The sequence below is a fragment of the Pithys albifrons genome, chromosome 3, assembly GCF_047495875.1.
Source record: "Pithys albifrons albifrons isolate INPA30051 chromosome 3, PitAlb_v1, whole genome shotgun sequence".
Taxonomy (NCBI): Eukaryota; Metazoa; Chordata; class Aves; order Passeriformes; family Thamnophilidae; genus Pithys; species Pithys albifrons.
In genome coordinates this window covers 21,347,930-21,367,226 of record NC_092460.1, presented here as the reverse complement: position 1 = coordinate 21,367,226, position 19,297 = coordinate 21,347,930, and the positions used below count along the sequence as shown (strand labels likewise).

At 36.1% G+C, this 19,297-nt stretch overlaps 1 protein-coding gene across 1 annotated transcript in view; it reads right to left on the bottom strand.

Annotated features, from left to right (window-relative positions):
* Positions 1–19,297, bottom strand: part of LOC139669947 (1-phosphatidylinositol 4,5-bisphosphate phosphodiesterase zeta-1-like) — a 46,175-nt gene that overhangs the window by 16,352 nt on the left and 10,526 nt on the right. Inside the window, exons 4-9 of the mRNA XM_071550938.1 lie at positions 18,670–18,871; positions 16,953–17,097; positions 14,728–14,883; positions 6,856–7,086; positions 4,573–4,729; positions 2,800–2,916 (exon numbers count right to left, since the gene is read on the bottom strand). Of these exons, the coding sequence (XP_071407039.1) occupies positions 2,800–2,916; positions 4,573–4,729; positions 6,856–7,086; positions 14,728–14,883; positions 16,953–17,097; positions 18,670–18,871 (1,008 nt within the window). The remainder of the gene's footprint in view (positions 1–2,799; positions 2,917–4,572; positions 4,730–6,855; positions 7,087–14,727; positions 14,884–16,952; positions 17,098–18,669; positions 18,872–19,297) is intronic.

Genomic DNA, 19,297 nt, shown 5'->3' with positions numbered 1-19,297 from the left:
GAGTGCACAGTGATATCCAAGAGCGATTTCATGGAAACTCTATACTTTTAGCTGAGGGTTTTAACTTGCCTTCCTCTGGAAATTAGGTTTACACAATTACACATCTCATCCTCAGCCCCAACAAATCTTGAGCTTGTTGGACTGTTTCATCCTGCTTTAGCTGAATGCCAGGCTGCTCCGAGTTAAAATGTTCCAAGCAATTTAGGGAAAATTGCTGGTAAGGTACAGAAAAGGGCACTGTTTTGGGTCGATCACTAAGTAAAGGAATAGCTCAACTTTCAGCATTACATGATGCAGAGGCCTGACAGGTAGTGTTATATGTAGGTTTGAACAAAACCTAATTTATTTTCTTTGCCAAGCCAGAACAGTTATGGAGGTTAAAGGAACTTCAGCTAGCCGGGTGCAAGGAGCTGAGGAAGGGGACTAGGTAACATAGGAGGCATCTGAGAGTCCTGTGAACAGTTTTAGGGAAGTCGTAGAAGGGATCTGGAGGGATGACTTCTGTGCATGTGATGTAAAGTACAATGGCAGGGAGATGGGAAGGGTATGTGGAGTATGCAGACACAGGACAGACATAAAAATAAAAAAATCTGTGTAAAGTCAGTAGAAGGACATCAGCAGAATATTCCCTGATATTCGCTCTGGGAGTTGCATTGTGAAGAGCAGTTAAATTTCTACCAGTTATCTAAAACAGAGTATGGACTTAAGAATAGATCTAACATGCCTTGGAAATGATATATGTTGAGAATTGTTTTAATCAGCCTATTCTCATGAAATTTGTTTGTTGTTTGCTTTTTTTTTAAATGAAGATGCAAATGAAGTGACCAAGAGCACAAATCTAAGCACTTCCTGCATATTTTCAATTCTTCCAGGAAAGGGCCCAAACCCCCAGTTACACGAAAATTCATTTGTTTTTCATACTAATGTTTAGAATGACTTTTCATTAAAGTATACTCTAAATAAAACAGTCAATGTAATCATATTGAAAGACTTCACTCCTGTCTGAGATCCAACAAATGGATATTTTTCGCAGAGATAATCGTGGAGATTTACAGGCTAGAAAGAAAACTAGTAAACTGCAGCATGATAAACCTGGAGATTAATTCAATTTTAAATAAAGGACCTCTGGCTAGTGCTTCCTCTAAGCATGAAACAAACTTACTAGTGTTTAATAGCAATGTGGATAGGCTATAGAGTGCAACACCCCAGGTAAATAACCCAGCAACAGCATGACATCACAGTAAGTGAGGATCAGCCACAAGGACAGAATATAATCTAACCAATTTCACATGGTATGATAATGGCAAGATACTTCCAGCCCAAGTCCAAATCTGTACTATAAAAAAACATTCTTAATGACACAGACATAAACAAAATCTATACTAGCTAGTAATTTTTTTACTCCTACTGTAGTTGTAAAACTGTACTTCAGCATAAAAGCCAGGATGAGAATTTGTGACAATGAGAGAGTTACGGTGGTTCTGAGGAAATTGCAGTTCTTCATGGAACAGTCAGCACTGAGTGGCCAAATTCACACAATCTCTCTGGTCTCTATTTCCCATGTTACCTCTACACATGGCACTGACAGTGTGAACAGCATGGCACAGCTCAGGGTGGGGACAGCAAAGGGTAAGAAATTGAGGTTTGAGGATGTCCCCCATTGCTTGTGGCCAGGGCCACAGATGTGGGAACAGCAATCTCGGTGAAAGCTGATGCATGATGCTCATTCTAAGTTTTATAACTGGAGGAGAGTAGCTGGGGATTCATTAGGGGTTTAAATATGATAATACGTACAGTCCTGATTGTGTGGAACTTCCATACTGCTAACAATGTTTTGGAGAAGCTAATTAGCTACAGAAGAAATTTTGGAAGCTGAGAAAGGAAACAAGAAAATGGAAAGCCGGAGCAAGGGTGACATAAGTTCTAGGGCCCTACAGGCAAAGTGAAATCTGTGCCTATCCTTGGATGAGTGTGGATTTTAACATAACAAGGTGAGACCATACCTTTCACCTCTCAAAACTGGGAGCCTAAGGCAAAATGCCCTGCTCACCCCACAGTCTCCCTCAGGTGTCCTTGGCATAGACTCAGAATGAAAGATAGAATATATATGTGGATGCAAAAAATATTGTTCTCTACCTAAGGCTGAAGAAGATGTAACAGACAGCAAAATATTCTGTAATTGCAAATCCTTTAAACCAAAGAACAAAGAGATGAAGGCAAGACTATCTCTAAAGCCATTAAAAAGGGAGAAATGATTACAGGTGAAAGGTTATTCAAACCTGCTGAGTGCAGAAGTCATGCTTATTTTTAACAGTCTCAAATTAATAATTTTGATTAAGAGAAGCAGGAGTTATTTTTATTTCATTGTTCAGGGAACTTTGGACTGGAAGTTAAGATGCTAAATTTATGTTGCACCCTTTCAGCAGTATATCCTGTTCTGGGAATTCCTGTCACCACTATTAATTGTGCCCACGTCTCCTGCATCTGTGCAACTCAAGTCACAGAAAGCCATTGAAAACTCACATCTCTTTCAGAAGATACTTTCATTGCTGTGTAACGGAGGCTTTAAAATGTTGTATTGTTTAAATAAACTAATAATAACTAAATAAATTAATAAAATATCATAAATGTCATATTTGGGATAAGATACAGCTATTTAACTAGGGATTAAAAATTGCTAGGATATGTAGGCTGAAGGCAAACTTTACATAACACAAAATGAAGTTGATGCTATTGGAAGCAAAAAGCCTCTTGTCACTGTAAAGCTATTAATGCAACAGTTTCTGCAAACAAACATACCCATCTGACATCCCACATTCCAGAACTCTAGAGGACTATAATTTGAAGAGGCCATTCTTCTTCCAGTTGGGTAAATTCTTGTAATAAATCTTGTGGTATGTGAAATGAACTGTTTAGCTTAAAAACAGAATGATAAAAGCTTGGTAAGAAAAACTTTGTTATTAAAAAGAGTCTATTCAAATAAATAATAATAAAAATACAATAAATCTGATCCAGTAATATTTTTACTCAATATCATACCAACATATTCTATTTTAACATTGATAAATTGACCACTCTGACATACACCTAAAATCCCATTTTAAAACCCTGATATTTTATGTATATTTAAATTGTTTTTCTGTGTATTGTGTTTTCTTTGTTTTTTTTTTAAATCAGTAACCAAGGATCATTCCTTCACTTAAATATTCTGTTTCTTCACCTCTTTTCTAGGTAAATATATGATTTTTACTCTAAAGCCCAATGTGTTCTCATGGAAAACTAAGACATAACAACAGGAAACGGCTCAAAAAAACCCCTGATTCTTTAGTAGCTCAATAGAAAAAAAATCATCCCAAGATGATCTTCACTTATTTGCTGTTTTGGGGATTAAATAAAATGACTGAATAACATCAAGATAAATGAATAACACATTTTTAAACGACATTTAATTGGTTACTTTATAAGCTTCAGAAGATTATAACTATCCAAGTGGGTTGGTTTTCTTCCTACTAGCTGTGTTCCGTCCCTATGGGGAAGGAAAGCATAAACAATACAGGCATGGGACTTTTATCTACATGATTCCTTTTTAGTAATTAAATAAAAAGCTTTACATTTCTAGGATCATCACTCTGATCCTTTCCATCCTCCTTTCACCCTAATTTTGGCGGGGTTTTTTTAGTTTTGGTTTTGTTTGTTGCTTATTTGGGTGGGGGTTTGGCAGGGGTTTTGTTTGTTTGTTTGTTTGTTTGTTTGTTTGTTTTCAATGGAACTCCTTTTGTGTTGGTTTGCTTGCCAGAGGAACCAGAGAGAACTGTCTGTTGGCAAAATCCTACTTGTTTGGTGCCATCCAGCACCATTCACCCAACCAACCACTGAATCACCTCCACAAAGTGGTGGATGGCAGCTGGACTGGCCCTGAGTGAATGGGCATGTGGCAGATTCATTGTCATGGTCAGTGATCTCTGGCCTTAACACTCCCTCCAGGCTCTTGGCAGGCAGCTGGAGTTCAAACAGCAGGGGCTGCACTGTACTGGCTGCACCAAATGGAGATGCTCCAACACAGAACGAGTTTTAAATAATCCAGCTTGGCTGGCATGAAAGGTCTGGCGCAATGGAGCAAACAGCCTGCTTTGAGGTTTATCCATTGTTTCAGCCTTATCTGCAGATCTCCCAAAGCCAGGGGGACTCCATGCTCAACTCCAGTGAAAGCTGAGGCCACACATGGGAGGGAATGTAAATCTCCAAACATTTTCAGGTATTGGCTGTAACTGCTAAACTATTTGATGCAGAAAACAATTACTCAAGAGGCAATAATTAATTTCATCGATTGTGTTAATATATGTTCTTATGAAACCACATTAAATTAAAAGAAAGTTGAATTTAAATTTTCCACACAAAACCAACTGAAACACAAAAAATTGCAGTACAAAGGACATTTCTAAAACAGTACTACAAAAAACAACCAAGTAAAATCAGATGCATGTGTTTCATAAAATTTTAACCCTTCCCATGTTTAGGCAATGAGCCATAGCAACAAGGTAACTTTTAGCTGATTATATCAAACTAAATTACCTGAGCATTTTTCAAGTATCCGTGCTTTAGACTCTTCGATTGAATTATTTTCGTAGAACTTCTGATTCTCTAGGGAATGATCAAAGCTCACAAACTTTGAAGATTTGGTATAAATCTCAAGATCTGACAACTCAATGGCAATTTGTCCATTCTTCACCTAATAACCATCATATGAATAATGAAAGAATAAAAAAGTCACAATGACACATTATTATTATTATTGTTGTTACTAATTCAGAGAAATGATCATTTTGTATGCATAAAGTGTGAGAAAATGTGTCACAGTTAATGAATTTATGACTTTTAATAGTGAGAATTGATACAGTCAGAGACAGTTAAGGTTATTGTGTCCATCTTTATCATAACAATTATAGGGTGAATGGAGAGATGCTGCCAGTCTTCCTATCACAGTGGGGTTTTGGGTAGCTTTATAATTTTCCTCCTTCTGAGATTGGTATGTAAATTAACGTAATTTTTCATGGCTTTAAACATTACTCATTTAAAATATACATCAAACTTTATATTCCTAAATACAGAAAGTACTAGAAAAAGATAAATAGCATAAACTCAACCAATAAGTGTAGAATAACTGGAGGATATTTTATTATATCAAGCAAATTAGTCATAGGCATATTCCTCCAAGCACTGCTCTGAAGTTAAGAAAACTCTTTTGTTCCTAATTAAGGTGGAAACTTCTTTCACCAAAATCTTTGTTTAGTCTTGCTCAATTATCAAGCAAACAAAAGCAAAGGGACTGAGATTTTACCAGGGTCTTTTCTCTCACTGTCAAGTACTATGTGACCATTTCATTTCCCTCAGCATCACTTGTGAGGTAAGCAGGAGCAGTACCCAGCAAAGAGCTGGTGATGCTCATAATGTTTACATTCCATTATAGCTTTTGAAGGCAAAATCTCATCTTACAAAACAATAGAGATTGCCTGCTCATGGCTCTTAAAGTATGCAAAGTTCAAGTGCATTAATTATTCTGGGGCTATGTCCCATGGGGAGCATTTACTGTCATAGAAGTCCTGAAGAGCACAACTCTGGATGTGGCAGGCAAAGCCAACAGCATCACTGGGATATCTCTCACCCTCCCCCAGAGCAATATAATGGAACCTCAGGAGAAATACTCCAACAGTGTGGGACCCTGGAAGCCATTTTCTCTTCTGCCTGTGAAACATGACCAGATACCTGTGGTTGCTACTCTTGATCAAGAGTATGGTGTATATATTCTGGTCTCTAACATGATGTTACAAATACATTTGTCTCTATTATCTGGAAAGCTGGCCTCTCCTGTTCAAAGAGGACTCCATCCTCCCTCCCTCAGAATTTTTCCTTTTCCACTTTATCAGACAGAAATAGAAGAAGCAAAGACCATCAAATCATTTAAAGGAAAGGGACACAGAATAAGAGCCAGACACTGCCTCTCAGCAGGAACACTGGACTCTGAGGAGAATTGCCAGTTTACCCACAGTCAGGTAATTAGACCGTGATGTGTAACAGTGTCTGGAAACAGAGTGAGGCTTGATGTCTTAAAAAACATGAACAAAGCAGTTTGAATCTTGATGAAGCGACAGATTTCCATGGTAGAGAATTATACTTGGTTAAAAAATGAGTAAGTTCAATTTGACTTTCAAAGAGATTACATCCAATGTTTACACTCTCTTGAGGAAATAATGTTAAGTCTCTACTTATATGTTAAATGTAAAAACACCTTTTCTAAGATCTGAAAAATGTTTTAGCACAACAACAACTGTGCACCTAATTTCATGCATAAATCCAGAAAAAAATATAGGAGTGGAAACTCCACAAAATCTCAAATATAGACTGGTGGACATCAGGAATAAATAGTTAACTCCATCTGTCATCATCAGGAACTGTTACAAGGAGCAGTTATAGCTCCAGGAGGACCTTGAGACCAACAAAACTCTTGGGCAACTTTTTCTTAGGTCTATCATGGTACTGAACACCTGGGACAAGCACAAGACTTCAAAGAGAAAAGTGTAGTTGAAGATCAAGATGGGAGCACAGGAAACGGTTGCTTTCTAGTTGGATATTAAAATGTGGTCCAGTTTGGAGTTTCTTATAAGAAGTGGAAAACTCTGAAGCCTTGAGCTAAAACATATAATTTCAAAATGCATTGTTTTAAATAATTTTAAAATCTTGCTTTTAAAACATGTCTCTATTTTAAGATAATATATTCCTTTGTTCTTTTTTTTTTTTTTTAAAAAAACCCTGACATACATCTATAGGTTCTCTATATTCAATTGAGACAAACATTACCCTTGACTTTTTTGGAGGTGGTGGGGTTGCAGTTCTCTGATCTCCTCTTCTTTTGGAGTGACTCCTTCCTCTGTAAATAGGGATTGTTTCATCTGACTCTTCGTCTTCATCAGACATTCCAGATTCAGACACATCCTCAGTCTCAGCAGCAGTATCATCATCTGTCCTGAGCATACTTTCCTCAATAGTTCCAACTTTTTTATTTTTTACCAGAACTTTGAATTTTAATGCCTGTAGAAAGGAGGTTAAACAGTCGTAACTAGAATTAATATACATTAATTGTAGGTCTTCATCTCTTGGTATTTAATCCATGCTCAAAGTTGTTTGTTAAGTATAATGAAGTGAGTTAACAAAGGGAAGTAAAGATAGGTATCAGTGAGGCAGAATACAAAAATAAGTAAACCAAACAGAATTTGGGGATCAAAGCACACAACAGAATGCAACTATCAAAACCCATGACAGGAGAAAAGGCTGTCCATCATAGATACACAGATGCTGAAACCATGTAAAGTTAAAAGTAGGAAGCAAGTGTCAGAGTTGATGGCCAGGCAAAACATAGAAGGTATCATTTTTTCACTATGCATAAAATAATTTATATATATATATTACAGACATGTGTCTGAGATTAATTTGGAAGTTGTTCTAGCTATTATAGCAGCTGTGGGAAACCTGTTACCCTATTTGATTAGTGACTTTGTGCCTATATGTCTACTGTACCAAATGAAATATTTTTTGATATTTTACTGTGGATCCTCATGCTGATGTTACCTGGTCAGGGAAATAGCAGAGCTTGGTGATTTTGCTTAAGCAATTTCTCTATTTTTAAATGGGCATGTTTCCACTTCCATAATATAGGATGTTACGGAAAAAATCATTAAATTATATCAGTTCTTACAACATGGCTTTTGTCTATGCACCTGAATTTTATGAGCACATATTTCTCTTAGATTTATGAAATAATATTCATTGTACGCCAGCTATAAGTGGCAGACATTCATGCCTACAGTTGCACAGAAGAACTATCAGTGACTAACAGGCCTTATGATCATTCTAGAATAAAGTGATCCACAAAAATATTCACTGAGTTTTGTAAGCAGTAGTGGAAAGGAAAGCTCCAATGCTGGGAAGGTCAGAGAAACAGGGAAAAAATCATTTCACAATAAATGAAAGGAAACTGAAATACTGTATGTTAAGGTATCCAATAAGTACTTATGAAAAGTACAGATGATAGAAACATATAAAGCCAAAGTTTTATAATGGAAACTAGAGCCACAGGCAAAGAAATAGGCAGTTCCTTTATTTACATTGGAATCTCTATTGCTCATAATTCCCTTATCACTTCAGATCTTGTATTAGTAGTTTGCCAGTGGAATGAGATATCCTGGGCTTAATATCTATCAATGCCATGCTATTGGAAGATTTGATTAGTCTCTCTGCACTGGTGACTCAGAATAAGGATGCCCTTTAACATTTCCTTCATTTCTTATTGATGCACTCCATTTTTTTGCCTGTGATATTTTTAGATGAGTTTTAATATGATTAATGCTACTCATATTTTTTAAGAGTTCTGAATTTTCCTTCACATGTTCAAATTTTTCAAATGTTTAAAAGCAAATCTATCCACTTTTGGTCTTGCATTTTGTTATTCATAGGTAAGATTTAATCCTACATATTGAAAAAAGAATAAAAGTCTTGGTATACAAGGGAAGAAAACCTTTCCATGACTACATTACTGTCTCCTATATGCAAATTTGCTCTAAGTGAAAAAAAGACCATAGTGTGTGATCCTATAAAAATGGGCCCTGATGTTTTACATCAGTTCCTAAAATTCTGTTTATGAATTATTAGCAAAAATGTAAATATCCTGAGGTAGGACAAGTTTGTAGGGGTTTTATTTTGTTTTCTGCAAAGATAATATTTTAAAATCATGGCTGTCTTCAAAAACAGTTACAGAAAATACTCTAGCAAAATGAAATTTTTCTATTTTTTGGCCAGAAGCAAATTCCTGTCATAGTTACCCCAAATCAGAGAAAGTGAAGTATGAACTGAAATAGTGACACATCAAAGGTTTTACGTCTGAACTTCCAATGCCTCTTAAAAAACCCCACCATATAACAAATGTATGGTTACAAAACCACTGACTGTGTGAAACTGGAGTTCTTTAGTTGGTAATCAGCATTGCTAAACATGGAGCACCTTTTTCTCTAAACATTCAAGTCTTTTAAAAGAGAAGAAAAGTCTTTTAATGAGCTGAAAGTCTGAACATTCGTTATAACTTCTCCTTTCTAGTCTTAATATGAAAGGCAAAATATGTTAAAAATACGTTTGCCACGTAGTTCTATATAAACTGTAAGCACATTAAAAAATTTAAAGTTGTAAAACACAATAGATCTTCCCTAGAACATAATGGGACATCAAGGCTGGCATAAGCAAAAACCTCCAAGTACAATCAAGTGGAACAAATATTTACATAATTAAATGAACAAAACTTATTTCTAGTACATTCTGGTTAATGTGATGTACAACACAAAACAGAACAGCTGAAACAATGCCAAGACTCAAAGACAAAATCATGAGCACTTTGGATCAGGCAAACGCACTTAACTGACCACTGCAATAATGTAAAGAAGGACAAAATAAATTTCTCAGAAATGCAGAGAACAAATCGTTGTATTTGAGTCACGAATATTAAAAAGAGAAGAACAGCTTCCCCTATTGAAATTTAGTATGTTGTTCTTTCTTCTGTCATGGCCAGCAATAGGTGCTTAGTTAGAGGAATATCTAATTCTGAAAATCTTGCTAAGTAACAAAGTTAAAATCAGTTTAAGTTTTACATAGTTTTCTATTTCAAGACCTATGTTGCTGTCTTAAATACCGATATAGGGTAAAGATGCAACATCTCCTGTGAAGTCTAACATGGAGAAAACCTTTAAGACAATGACAAAATTAGTTTAGTACAGCTGTTAAAAAAAAAAAAAACAACACTGACATTGTTCACTGATTCAAGAAGAGAATCACACTTAGTAAAAGTGTGAATGGATGTCTTTGTGGCAGCCTTATAAATCACAGTTATTGAGATGCTTTAAATGAATACTACCAGCAGTGTGTGAGCTCTAGTTAAGCAGGTATTAATTATATCAGGAGTACCACTTTAGCTATCTCATAATAAGTTTTCATACAACACATTTACCCAGCGAGAATCCCCCTACACTGAAAAATACAGTTCCGTATTGTGTTTTGTAGCACATTTCATGTAAGTCTGGTCCAAGGTTAAACAGCTGTGCTGTATCAAAGATGACATCCTACTTAGGCAACTAAATCTCTGGTGGATGGATTGGAAGGAAATCCAAAGGATGATTCCAGAGGAAGATGGTTACAAGTTAGCTGGGCTAATTAGTACAGCGTGCTTAGGGCCTTCATGCACAAATGCCTCACCACAGTTCAACATTCCAAGAGGATGCCTTGAGAAAAGGAGGATCTGATTCTTTTTTACACCAAAAACCATCAGCCTAAAACCTGCCTGAGTGATGATATAAAATATGGCATTTTTTTGGTTTTAATTATCTTAGGAAATTGCTTTATAATACAGGGAAGTTACTAACAAAGGTTATTAACAGGTTTTGCATGTTTAACACGTTTGTGGGGAAACCACGATCCCTGAAAAAGACTGTAGAGAGCAATGACCATAAATAGTTTAGGAATCAGATGAGTCTTCTATAAGTTCTAACTAGAACCTAGAGAATCCAGAAATTTTATGTTAAACAATATTGATTTTCTTATTTCTGAGGTCATCACCAAGGCATGCTACCTTTTCAACATCTTTTTTCTCATTTTTGTAAGGAATAGATGCCATAGACAGATTGAAAGGCAAAAGAGTGGACTAGAAATGTATTGACTTACTAAGAAGCAAACATATTCCTGATGCAAAGACTTGGTCAAGACATTTGCATTCATGTTTTGTAGGTCAAAAAATAGGAATTAATCTCATCACTGAAGGAAAAGAATTAGATATTCTAACGCTGCCTTGATCTTGAACTTCTTCATGTCTCAGGTCTTCAATAACAAGGAAATAAGACTACAAAACTGTATAAAGTTATATGGAAGAGGTAAATATGGAGATGGTTAGACTGAAAATTGGTTCATATAGGCACAGGTTAATCAGACCATTACCATTGTGGCAGATGTTACTGTTAGTAAGAATTTATTTGACACAGATTATAGACAGCAGGTACAACTGAGTTTTGAAAGTTTCTCAGTGCAACAGGTAGAAAGGAAGAAAATGCATTAGCAATATGAATCACTAAGACATACACTCCAATATCATATCTAGATGTCAAAGATTGCAATACTTGGTGCACTGAGACTGGTGCATTCCAGGTAAACAGCGACTGTTCTGGAAAAACAGTGATGGTGTGGCAAAAGCTCCTTTGTATACAGAGTAGATGAAGAAAAGGGTGAAGGAGGAGTCCCGGTTACAGGGTTAGTTGGCTTTCCCCCTAACAGTAGGATTTTAAATGTCCACAGCCCATAAAGTTGTATTGGAGGTCCACTATGAATCTTCTCAATGAGATCATTGCAAAGGTCCTTTTATTTAGACATCCTGACTTTCATAACTATGGGGAAAGCTTAACAATCATGGCCAGATATGCTTTTGAACCACCACAATATAGTAATTGATCATGCAGCTGTGTGGTAAATGTTAAAGACAACTTGTAAAATAACAGTTGTTGCCACTTCAATTTCAGTTAACAACACATCAATATTTCATTCCAATTTTGTGACAGGAAACCTGCAAATAATGAAAAATTCCTAAGTAGTTCATGTGCATATCCTGCCAGCAGTATAAGGCAGTGTGATGTACTACAAAAATAATTCAGGAACAAAATTTCATCAAAAGCATCAATGTGTTTACATTCTTTTCTATGTGTTATATTGGAGGCTTACTTGTTTCTTTCAGTAGCTGTCAAACTTCTTACAGAGGAAGAACACAGCTCGGTAAGTAAAAGCTTATCTGTTCTAGGACTCCAATATTGTCTAAGTTTATCTACAAACTGCTGCATATGACACTACATTCTGTCACTTTATATCAGCAACTCACCAGGAGTGCTGGTGCAACTGGCAGGGATCTCTGGCACCAGTCAGTGATGTCAAATACAGTTTAATGTGTGAACTGACTCAAAGGACCTGATATTCCAGTGAATATTAAAGGAAGTTCATGAAGTCCCTTTACAAGCACCACAGTGGCCAAGATGTGAGGAGGGAATGGTAGTGGGTCTGTTGCTTTGAGTGGAAAAATGTCTGCTTGGGAAGGAGGGAGAAGAGATTGGTGAAGCCTAAGGGTAACCTCAGTTTCTCATGAAATAACGTGTGTGTGAAAGAAAGAAAGAGAGCAAAAGTCTTCCCTTTCTTTTACTCCACATGAAGAGGAAGAAGTGTATGTTGAGATGCTACAGAACACAATAATATTCTGGGGAATTAACAGTACTAGTATAGCAGCTGGAAGGATGAATATATGTGTGAGGTAAAAGAATTAAAAAAAACCTCTTTTCCTGAAATTTTCCAGAGTTTGTTTTTCATGACAAGTGTCAAGAAAAAGCAGAGAACAATAGCGTTCAGTGATCATCCAGATTTCTTTTCTGGACCTCCTTAGACCAGGTTTTCAAAGGGTCGTCCTGCACCTTTCACTTAGCCTTGCAATGGTAGGAGACATCACTGCATGAACTGTGGTCCAAGGAAGTAACCGAGAATGGGTTTGCTCTGCATTTAATGCTTCTTCCTGTCATACACATTCATGTCAGCTGAAAAAGCTAAAAACCTACTTAGAAAAGGGATTAGAAGATTGACCAGAAGACAGAGGAGAAAAGAATTTCCATGGAAGTCTCCAAAACTCCAAGATATAAAAAGAACCTGTAATTGACAAATGTTTCTAAGAAGTATTTGGAGAAACTTTGTGGTATCCCATTTCATGCACTGACTAGAGAACCAGTTGAGGAACACTGAGATGTTTTTTCCCTATTCTTGCTAGTGCTGCATCTTGAAAAATGTGGAACAGTAAACTACATAGGTGACAACTTTTACATTAACTGTGAATCCTTCTCACAAACAGAATTTTAATTCTACATCTATTGTTGTGTAACATCTCTTTTGCACAGCTTAAGTAAAATGTGTTGAAGATTAAGTTCAGCATTTGACTCCCTCAAATGAAAATGATTTTACCCAGGCCTTGGCTATGCACAAGGTCCCAAGCTTTAAAGATAGAATGCCACAAAACTCCTTTAGAATATGGACCAAAAGTAGGTCTTCAAAAAGATCTCACCAAAAGTCAAGCTTACTCCTCAATTTGCAAGTTCAGTCATAGCTGCATATTTCCATTGCTAATAAAATCCTACTGATTTTTTATATGCTTGACCAGAGCTGATAGGAGAAATGGAGATGACCCTAATTTTTGTTAATTCTCAAGAGAACAGTTTATTAAATTTAGACTTTTGTAAGCAGCTGAGGAGAGTGGTATTATTTAGATAAGTCTTACATTTTATAGACATGTGGAACACATCTCACATAACTTTAATGTATTAAAAGTTCAGGAGAATAAATGTCACCTGAACAGCATTTCCATACTTACAGACTCAACAATGCATTTTTGGGGAAAAAATCTACACAGCTGCCATACGGAAACTCTAAGCTATGGAAATACGAAGCATGAATTCTCTACATCACAGCAACCATATGGTAAAGGACTTATCTCATAGCAAGTAAGATCTTTAAGTATGTGGTTCAGTGACTCTACGATTCAGATGCATACAGTGATTTTGTTCTTCTACAGAGGACATAAGATCCTCAGACATGTAATGCACGGAATCCAGTCATGCTTTGAGAAGCTTCAAAACAAAACCTTGTTTTCAATATAGGTTATAGATTTTTGCATGTAGCAAAAAAATTTTCATGATTTCAAAGTGATACTGGACACTGTGATAAAAATATATATAAAAATAAAATGCTGTGTTTAAAAATTTTAGTGCTACAATAAAAAATATGTTGAGTGAGAAATTTAGATAGTAAATACATATACAACATTGTTATGGAAATATAACAGGATGGTAGCATTTCAGCCTATCTTTTGAATACATCACTTCAAAAATACTTTTCTTTGATAAATCCCTAAAAAAATTATATCCCTTCATGTGTTGTTTTTCCTTGTGACAGTGTTTCCTCACCATATTTCATTTGCATTCTTTTTCAGTTATTGTAAAAAAAAAAAAGGGTATAAAATATGTCTACCACTGGCAAGAGTGACAAGCCTAAATAAGTATTTTGGGTGTACTCATTGTGCTACCAGAGATTTAAAAAAACTTTATCCTTGAAAGAAAATTGTGTGCAAAGACAGGAACAATGGAAATTTATTTGTTTTATTTTGCAATAAAATTTTCAACACCCCTCTAATTGCCCTTTCTGACTTCATATCTCAGGGGTCTCAAGCTACCAGCTGAGAAACACTGTCTTAGGGAGAAACATACAGAAAGAGAGAAGGTCTTTGCAGTAGCAAAATTCAGTAAGGAAGTTTCATCATCATTGTTACTACCAAAACCTGAACATTCAGGATTCCATTTCAACAACATGTTGAAATTTCAGGAATTTCCTTCAATTTAAGCAACAAAAAATAAATGAGCAGAAAACAGATATACCAACATTTATCTTTTCATGTGGGGCTTTTTTGTGCTCTTTAAATATATTTTTTGTACTACCTGAAGTCTATTTCAGACACCAGAATTGTTCCATAAATTCAGAGAATGAAAATACAAAACAAACAAACAAACAAACAAATCCCAACACATTTTTCTATGTGTTTCATAGAGAAAAATGCAAGCTTATTACCTCGGGAGAAGGCAGTTGAGTCATCTCTGTTTCACCACCAAGCGGTGAGAAAAGGAGTTTGTCACCTAGAATGTCTTTTAAATATTGTGCCATTACTTTCTGTTGTTGAGTGCTGCAGTGGTTCTCCAAAGACAGTACAACTGGATAGGCAGATGACTGAAAAGAGAATTTAAAGATTTTATTATTTATAAATAAACAGAACACTTTCTTTTCCAAAATATCTTAGAAAAGTTCCCTCTTTTATTTTCAAAACATTCAGCATATAGGTCAGTTGTTCCAGGTTAGTAACAAAATAAAAAGGCTCACAATATTTATGGGAAAGAGAAAGCTCAAATGAAGAAGAGAAAAATATATCTTCAGGACATTAAGGAAGGGTTAAAACAGGGCTAGACATCTACAGAGATGTAAAAAGAACTGTTTTGTTTTTACAAGGTAAAATTGGATTCTAAAACAAAATTGACCAAGTATAGCAGGAGTAAATGTCGTTTTCTTTCGTTTATGACAGATTTTAATTGACTACATATCAAGCAGACAGTATCCATAAGGCTTGTTCAGAAATCTTTGCCTTTACACAATCTATTTTTTTTACCATTATCAGAAACTTTTCCGGGGACTCCACACTTTGCCCATCACAGTAAGACAGGTGAAACAAGGGAAATTGAGTAAAAATCAGAGAATAGCTCGAATGGAACATGTTCATTTAGGCTGCATAAGTAAATCTCATAACTTGCCAGTAACACTGGTGGCTACTGAAAACAAATACTTTGAATAAAATCTTTGCTTGAGCAGGACCTAAGTTGTCACTTTCTAAGGGAAGGGCTGTTTTTTTGACCCTGTCTTCACACTTGTCCCTGAAATATTTGCTATTGCCCATTAATAGCAGCACAGCTGGTATGAACCATTACCTATTGTGAGATGGAGTAGGCATTATAGTTAAGCACAATAATGTTGTGCATTAGTGACAGCAGGAGAGTTCTATCTAATGGGTTTTGAAGAACAGTGAAATAAAAGCTTGGGGTTTATTTCACTTTCAAAATCAGAGACTATCTAAATTGAATATAGAAATCAAAATAGAAAAAAAACACTGAGAAGGCTATAAACATCTATGTATAAAAATCCATGTAAATGTACGATCACAGATGTATATATTCACAGACATAATGCTGGCCAGAATTCAAGAGTTATCTTAACAGTCATTCAGAACTTCATCTGAGCAGGAGTTTTGCCAGAAAACTCTACAAAGTCCTGAGACAGTGCCAAAAACTCTCCACCTTTTGCTGCCTTGCCAGAGATGGGCAGAAGGGACACTGCCCTAATGAGTCACCTGACAAAAAGACATCAGTAGCTGGTAACATTTATCAGGTTCAACATTCAAAATAAAAAAAGAGGAAATCGAAAACGGACTAAGTCTCAAATTCAGCTACAATCTCACATTCTTGTCTATTTCATAAGGATGTAAGACAAGCTGATAGTAACAGAAGAATAAGCAAAGTATATTCATTTAAGATGTATGTATGGCCAAACTTTGCAAACAAAGATTTGGACAGGGCTCTCCCCATGTGGCTGAGCCCTTCCAGCCTGCCCAGTGGATGTTTTAGGTGAGGCACAGCATGTGCAGAACTGGCCCCACTGTTTAAGTCCTAAGGTCCATCTGCCACAGCCAAGCGAGCTTGGACAGTGACAGTGAAGTCCTCGGGACTGTCACAGCACCCGATACTAACTGGGGCCGACCCTGCTGAGCATCCAAGATCTGACTGGATCAGATGGCAGGGAGGCATTGAACTGCCAGGGGACAGTCTCCACTGAGACTCGAACTCATGACCTTGGGATTCAGAGTCCAGAGTGCTCTCCATTACACCACGGGACCGACCCGATTCATTTAATATATGAAAAACACCAGACTGATTCTGAGGTGGTTGATTGCTTTATATTCAGTCCTTGCTCAAATGATCTCAGGTTAGCATTCCACTCCACAAGCTGAGCAAGATCACCTGAATTCTTTATAACAAGTTGGGTTTATAATCACTCAGTAAAATATGTTTACTATTCCTTAAAAAAAAAATCAAGACAGATAGCACAATTTTCCTGTAATAATTTCAACAACACCCACTGCCTCAAGCACTGTGTTTCAGACTGTTTTCCCCTGGAGAATCTCTGACAACAACCACGGCCCCCAGCATCCCGTTGTAACCAACTCATATGCACATGCTCAGGTATATACATACCAAAAATGCGTACTTCTCGATCACGCTTATTACAGAACGAAATTGAATTTTACTCGTTAAAGTGTCACCATGATATACGACAGGTTCATTTCTGGGACCATCCCAGCAATCAAGTTCCAGGCAGCGACATTCTTTTAAGAGAGCACTTCAAAAGAACAAGAGAAACAATTTTACAGTCAAAAGAAAGATACCACACTTTTTTATTTGAGTTGCTGTATTCCTGATTACAAGCACATTGATTAATTACAAAAAAAACCCCATATATTTTCATCATAAACAAAAAGAAATCCTATAGAATTATACAGATATGAGACAGAGCAATACTTTTTGTTATCTTGGGCAAGTTAGGTAATAAATTATATAAGAGCATGAAAGAACAGGGAATCACCTAAATAACCTTCATTAAGAGACTAAAAGTGAGGCTCAAAGATTTCAATAAAGGAATTTTTGTATAATTTCAAGCTGTCACTTAAAAGAGAAGAATAAATGTTTGAAATGGTTTTTTCCATTACTATTCCAGAATTTGTCTGCAAGTTTGAGGATCACTATACTTAAAAATAACAGCATTGCACTTAGAGAATCCGGTTGTGCTTGGTGTTTATGTAATTGAGTTGTTTCTACCTCTGCCTTATTTCTAAGAGAGAGTGCTAAAGTTTCTCAGGTGCCTTAAATTTAATGTTTTAATATTTACTATGCTAATGACATCCCTTAAAGGTCTTAAGCTTCCAATATTTGCCTTGAAGTTAATTGAAACATTTCTTGCAGACTATTTTACTTAATTACCAATCTTTTACATGCTGCCCTGCATGTTTACAATATCTCAAAGATGCCTCTAGCTGATTTTAGCATTTTACTCACACTAATAGCAGAGAAAGCTGAAGAAATGGGGCTTTTCACCTTCTTTGTAATTACTTTCAGCAATGCAGTGCTAACATCATAGAATTTCAAAACCTATTAGAAATTCAGTAGAGTTTTTGATGGTTGCAAGTGACTACAGAATATTCAAAGAGCAACCAAAACAAAGCCCGTTCAGATAGATAACAGTTCCAACTACTTTCATGTCACTAACGTAGTACAAATAATAGGAAAGCTGGACAATTCTCTTCCAAATTCTTAATAGTTTCCACCCTCTCTGTGCTGCCTTTATTACATCATCCCTTTTTTTCTTCCCTGTCTTGGCATTAGGGCATCCTTGTCATCATCATCTTGGAGTCATACACTGCAAAATTTCTTCTTCTTCCTGGCTATCAGAGTGCTCACAGTTTGCTGTTGTTGTTTCTAAACTTGCAACATGCACTGATCACGGATATCCCTGACATACCCCAACTTATTGCACCCTTACATCCTATATATTGATCAGAATAGAGTTTGCCCGGGAATTGTATATTTGTATCAGGGAGTTATCTAATATTCCATGGCATATTGAGATTAAAAACGTTTTTAATCATATATTGTGCACCATACTATAGATTTCACTTGCTGCAAGGTTGAATTTTTGAGATGTAAGTGAAAAAATAGATTGTTTCCAGACTATGAACAGATGGTTTGGCAAAGATATTGAAAAGTCTATACACAAAATAAAATACCACTTTCACATTTTCAGCTTGTATCTGTGATGGCTTTGTTCCTTATTGCCAAGGAGGATTATATGTGACTTAGCATTCATTAAAAAACAGCTAAAGAATGTTTAAAGTATTAAAAATCAGTATCTAAATACCTGATATATCCCCACAAATCACTGGGTCCCATGAGCTGGTCAGACACCAAGTAGGTGTTGTGAGAAGATGAAATAAAATAGTTGCATAATGGCTGGTCCATATCTTGATAGACGGTCTTGTGCTCGCTTTTAAATATTGAACATTCTTCTGAGTTCATGTACCGTATAAATCCTTCAAATGACATCTGCTTTTTCTTCCTCACTGAGCAAAAACAAAGGCAAAAAAAATCTCTGATGTGAAGGTAAACTGAGACTTTCTATCTATGTACTTTCATAATTTTTAATAGTCAGTTCTGAGGACTGCTAAAGAGTATAGAACATAACACTGTCCTGCAATTGGAAAATTCCTAACAAACATTATATGCACGATTCTGGAGATGAATGGATATGATTCACCCTTTGGGAGGAAATAAATGTGATATGATATTTTTATTCTTCTGTAGATACCAGTTAGAAGAGTTTGCAGTAGTCCTAATTAAATATAAACGAAAATATTTGCTGTTTAGTTTTGGAATGTAACATGCCAGTCAATACACTAAGGGAACCTTCTTTTTCTCTTTTAAAACAACAGGGATTCTTCACCAAAATGTCAGCCAGAAACTGTCAATATAATCTTGCAGAAACTATG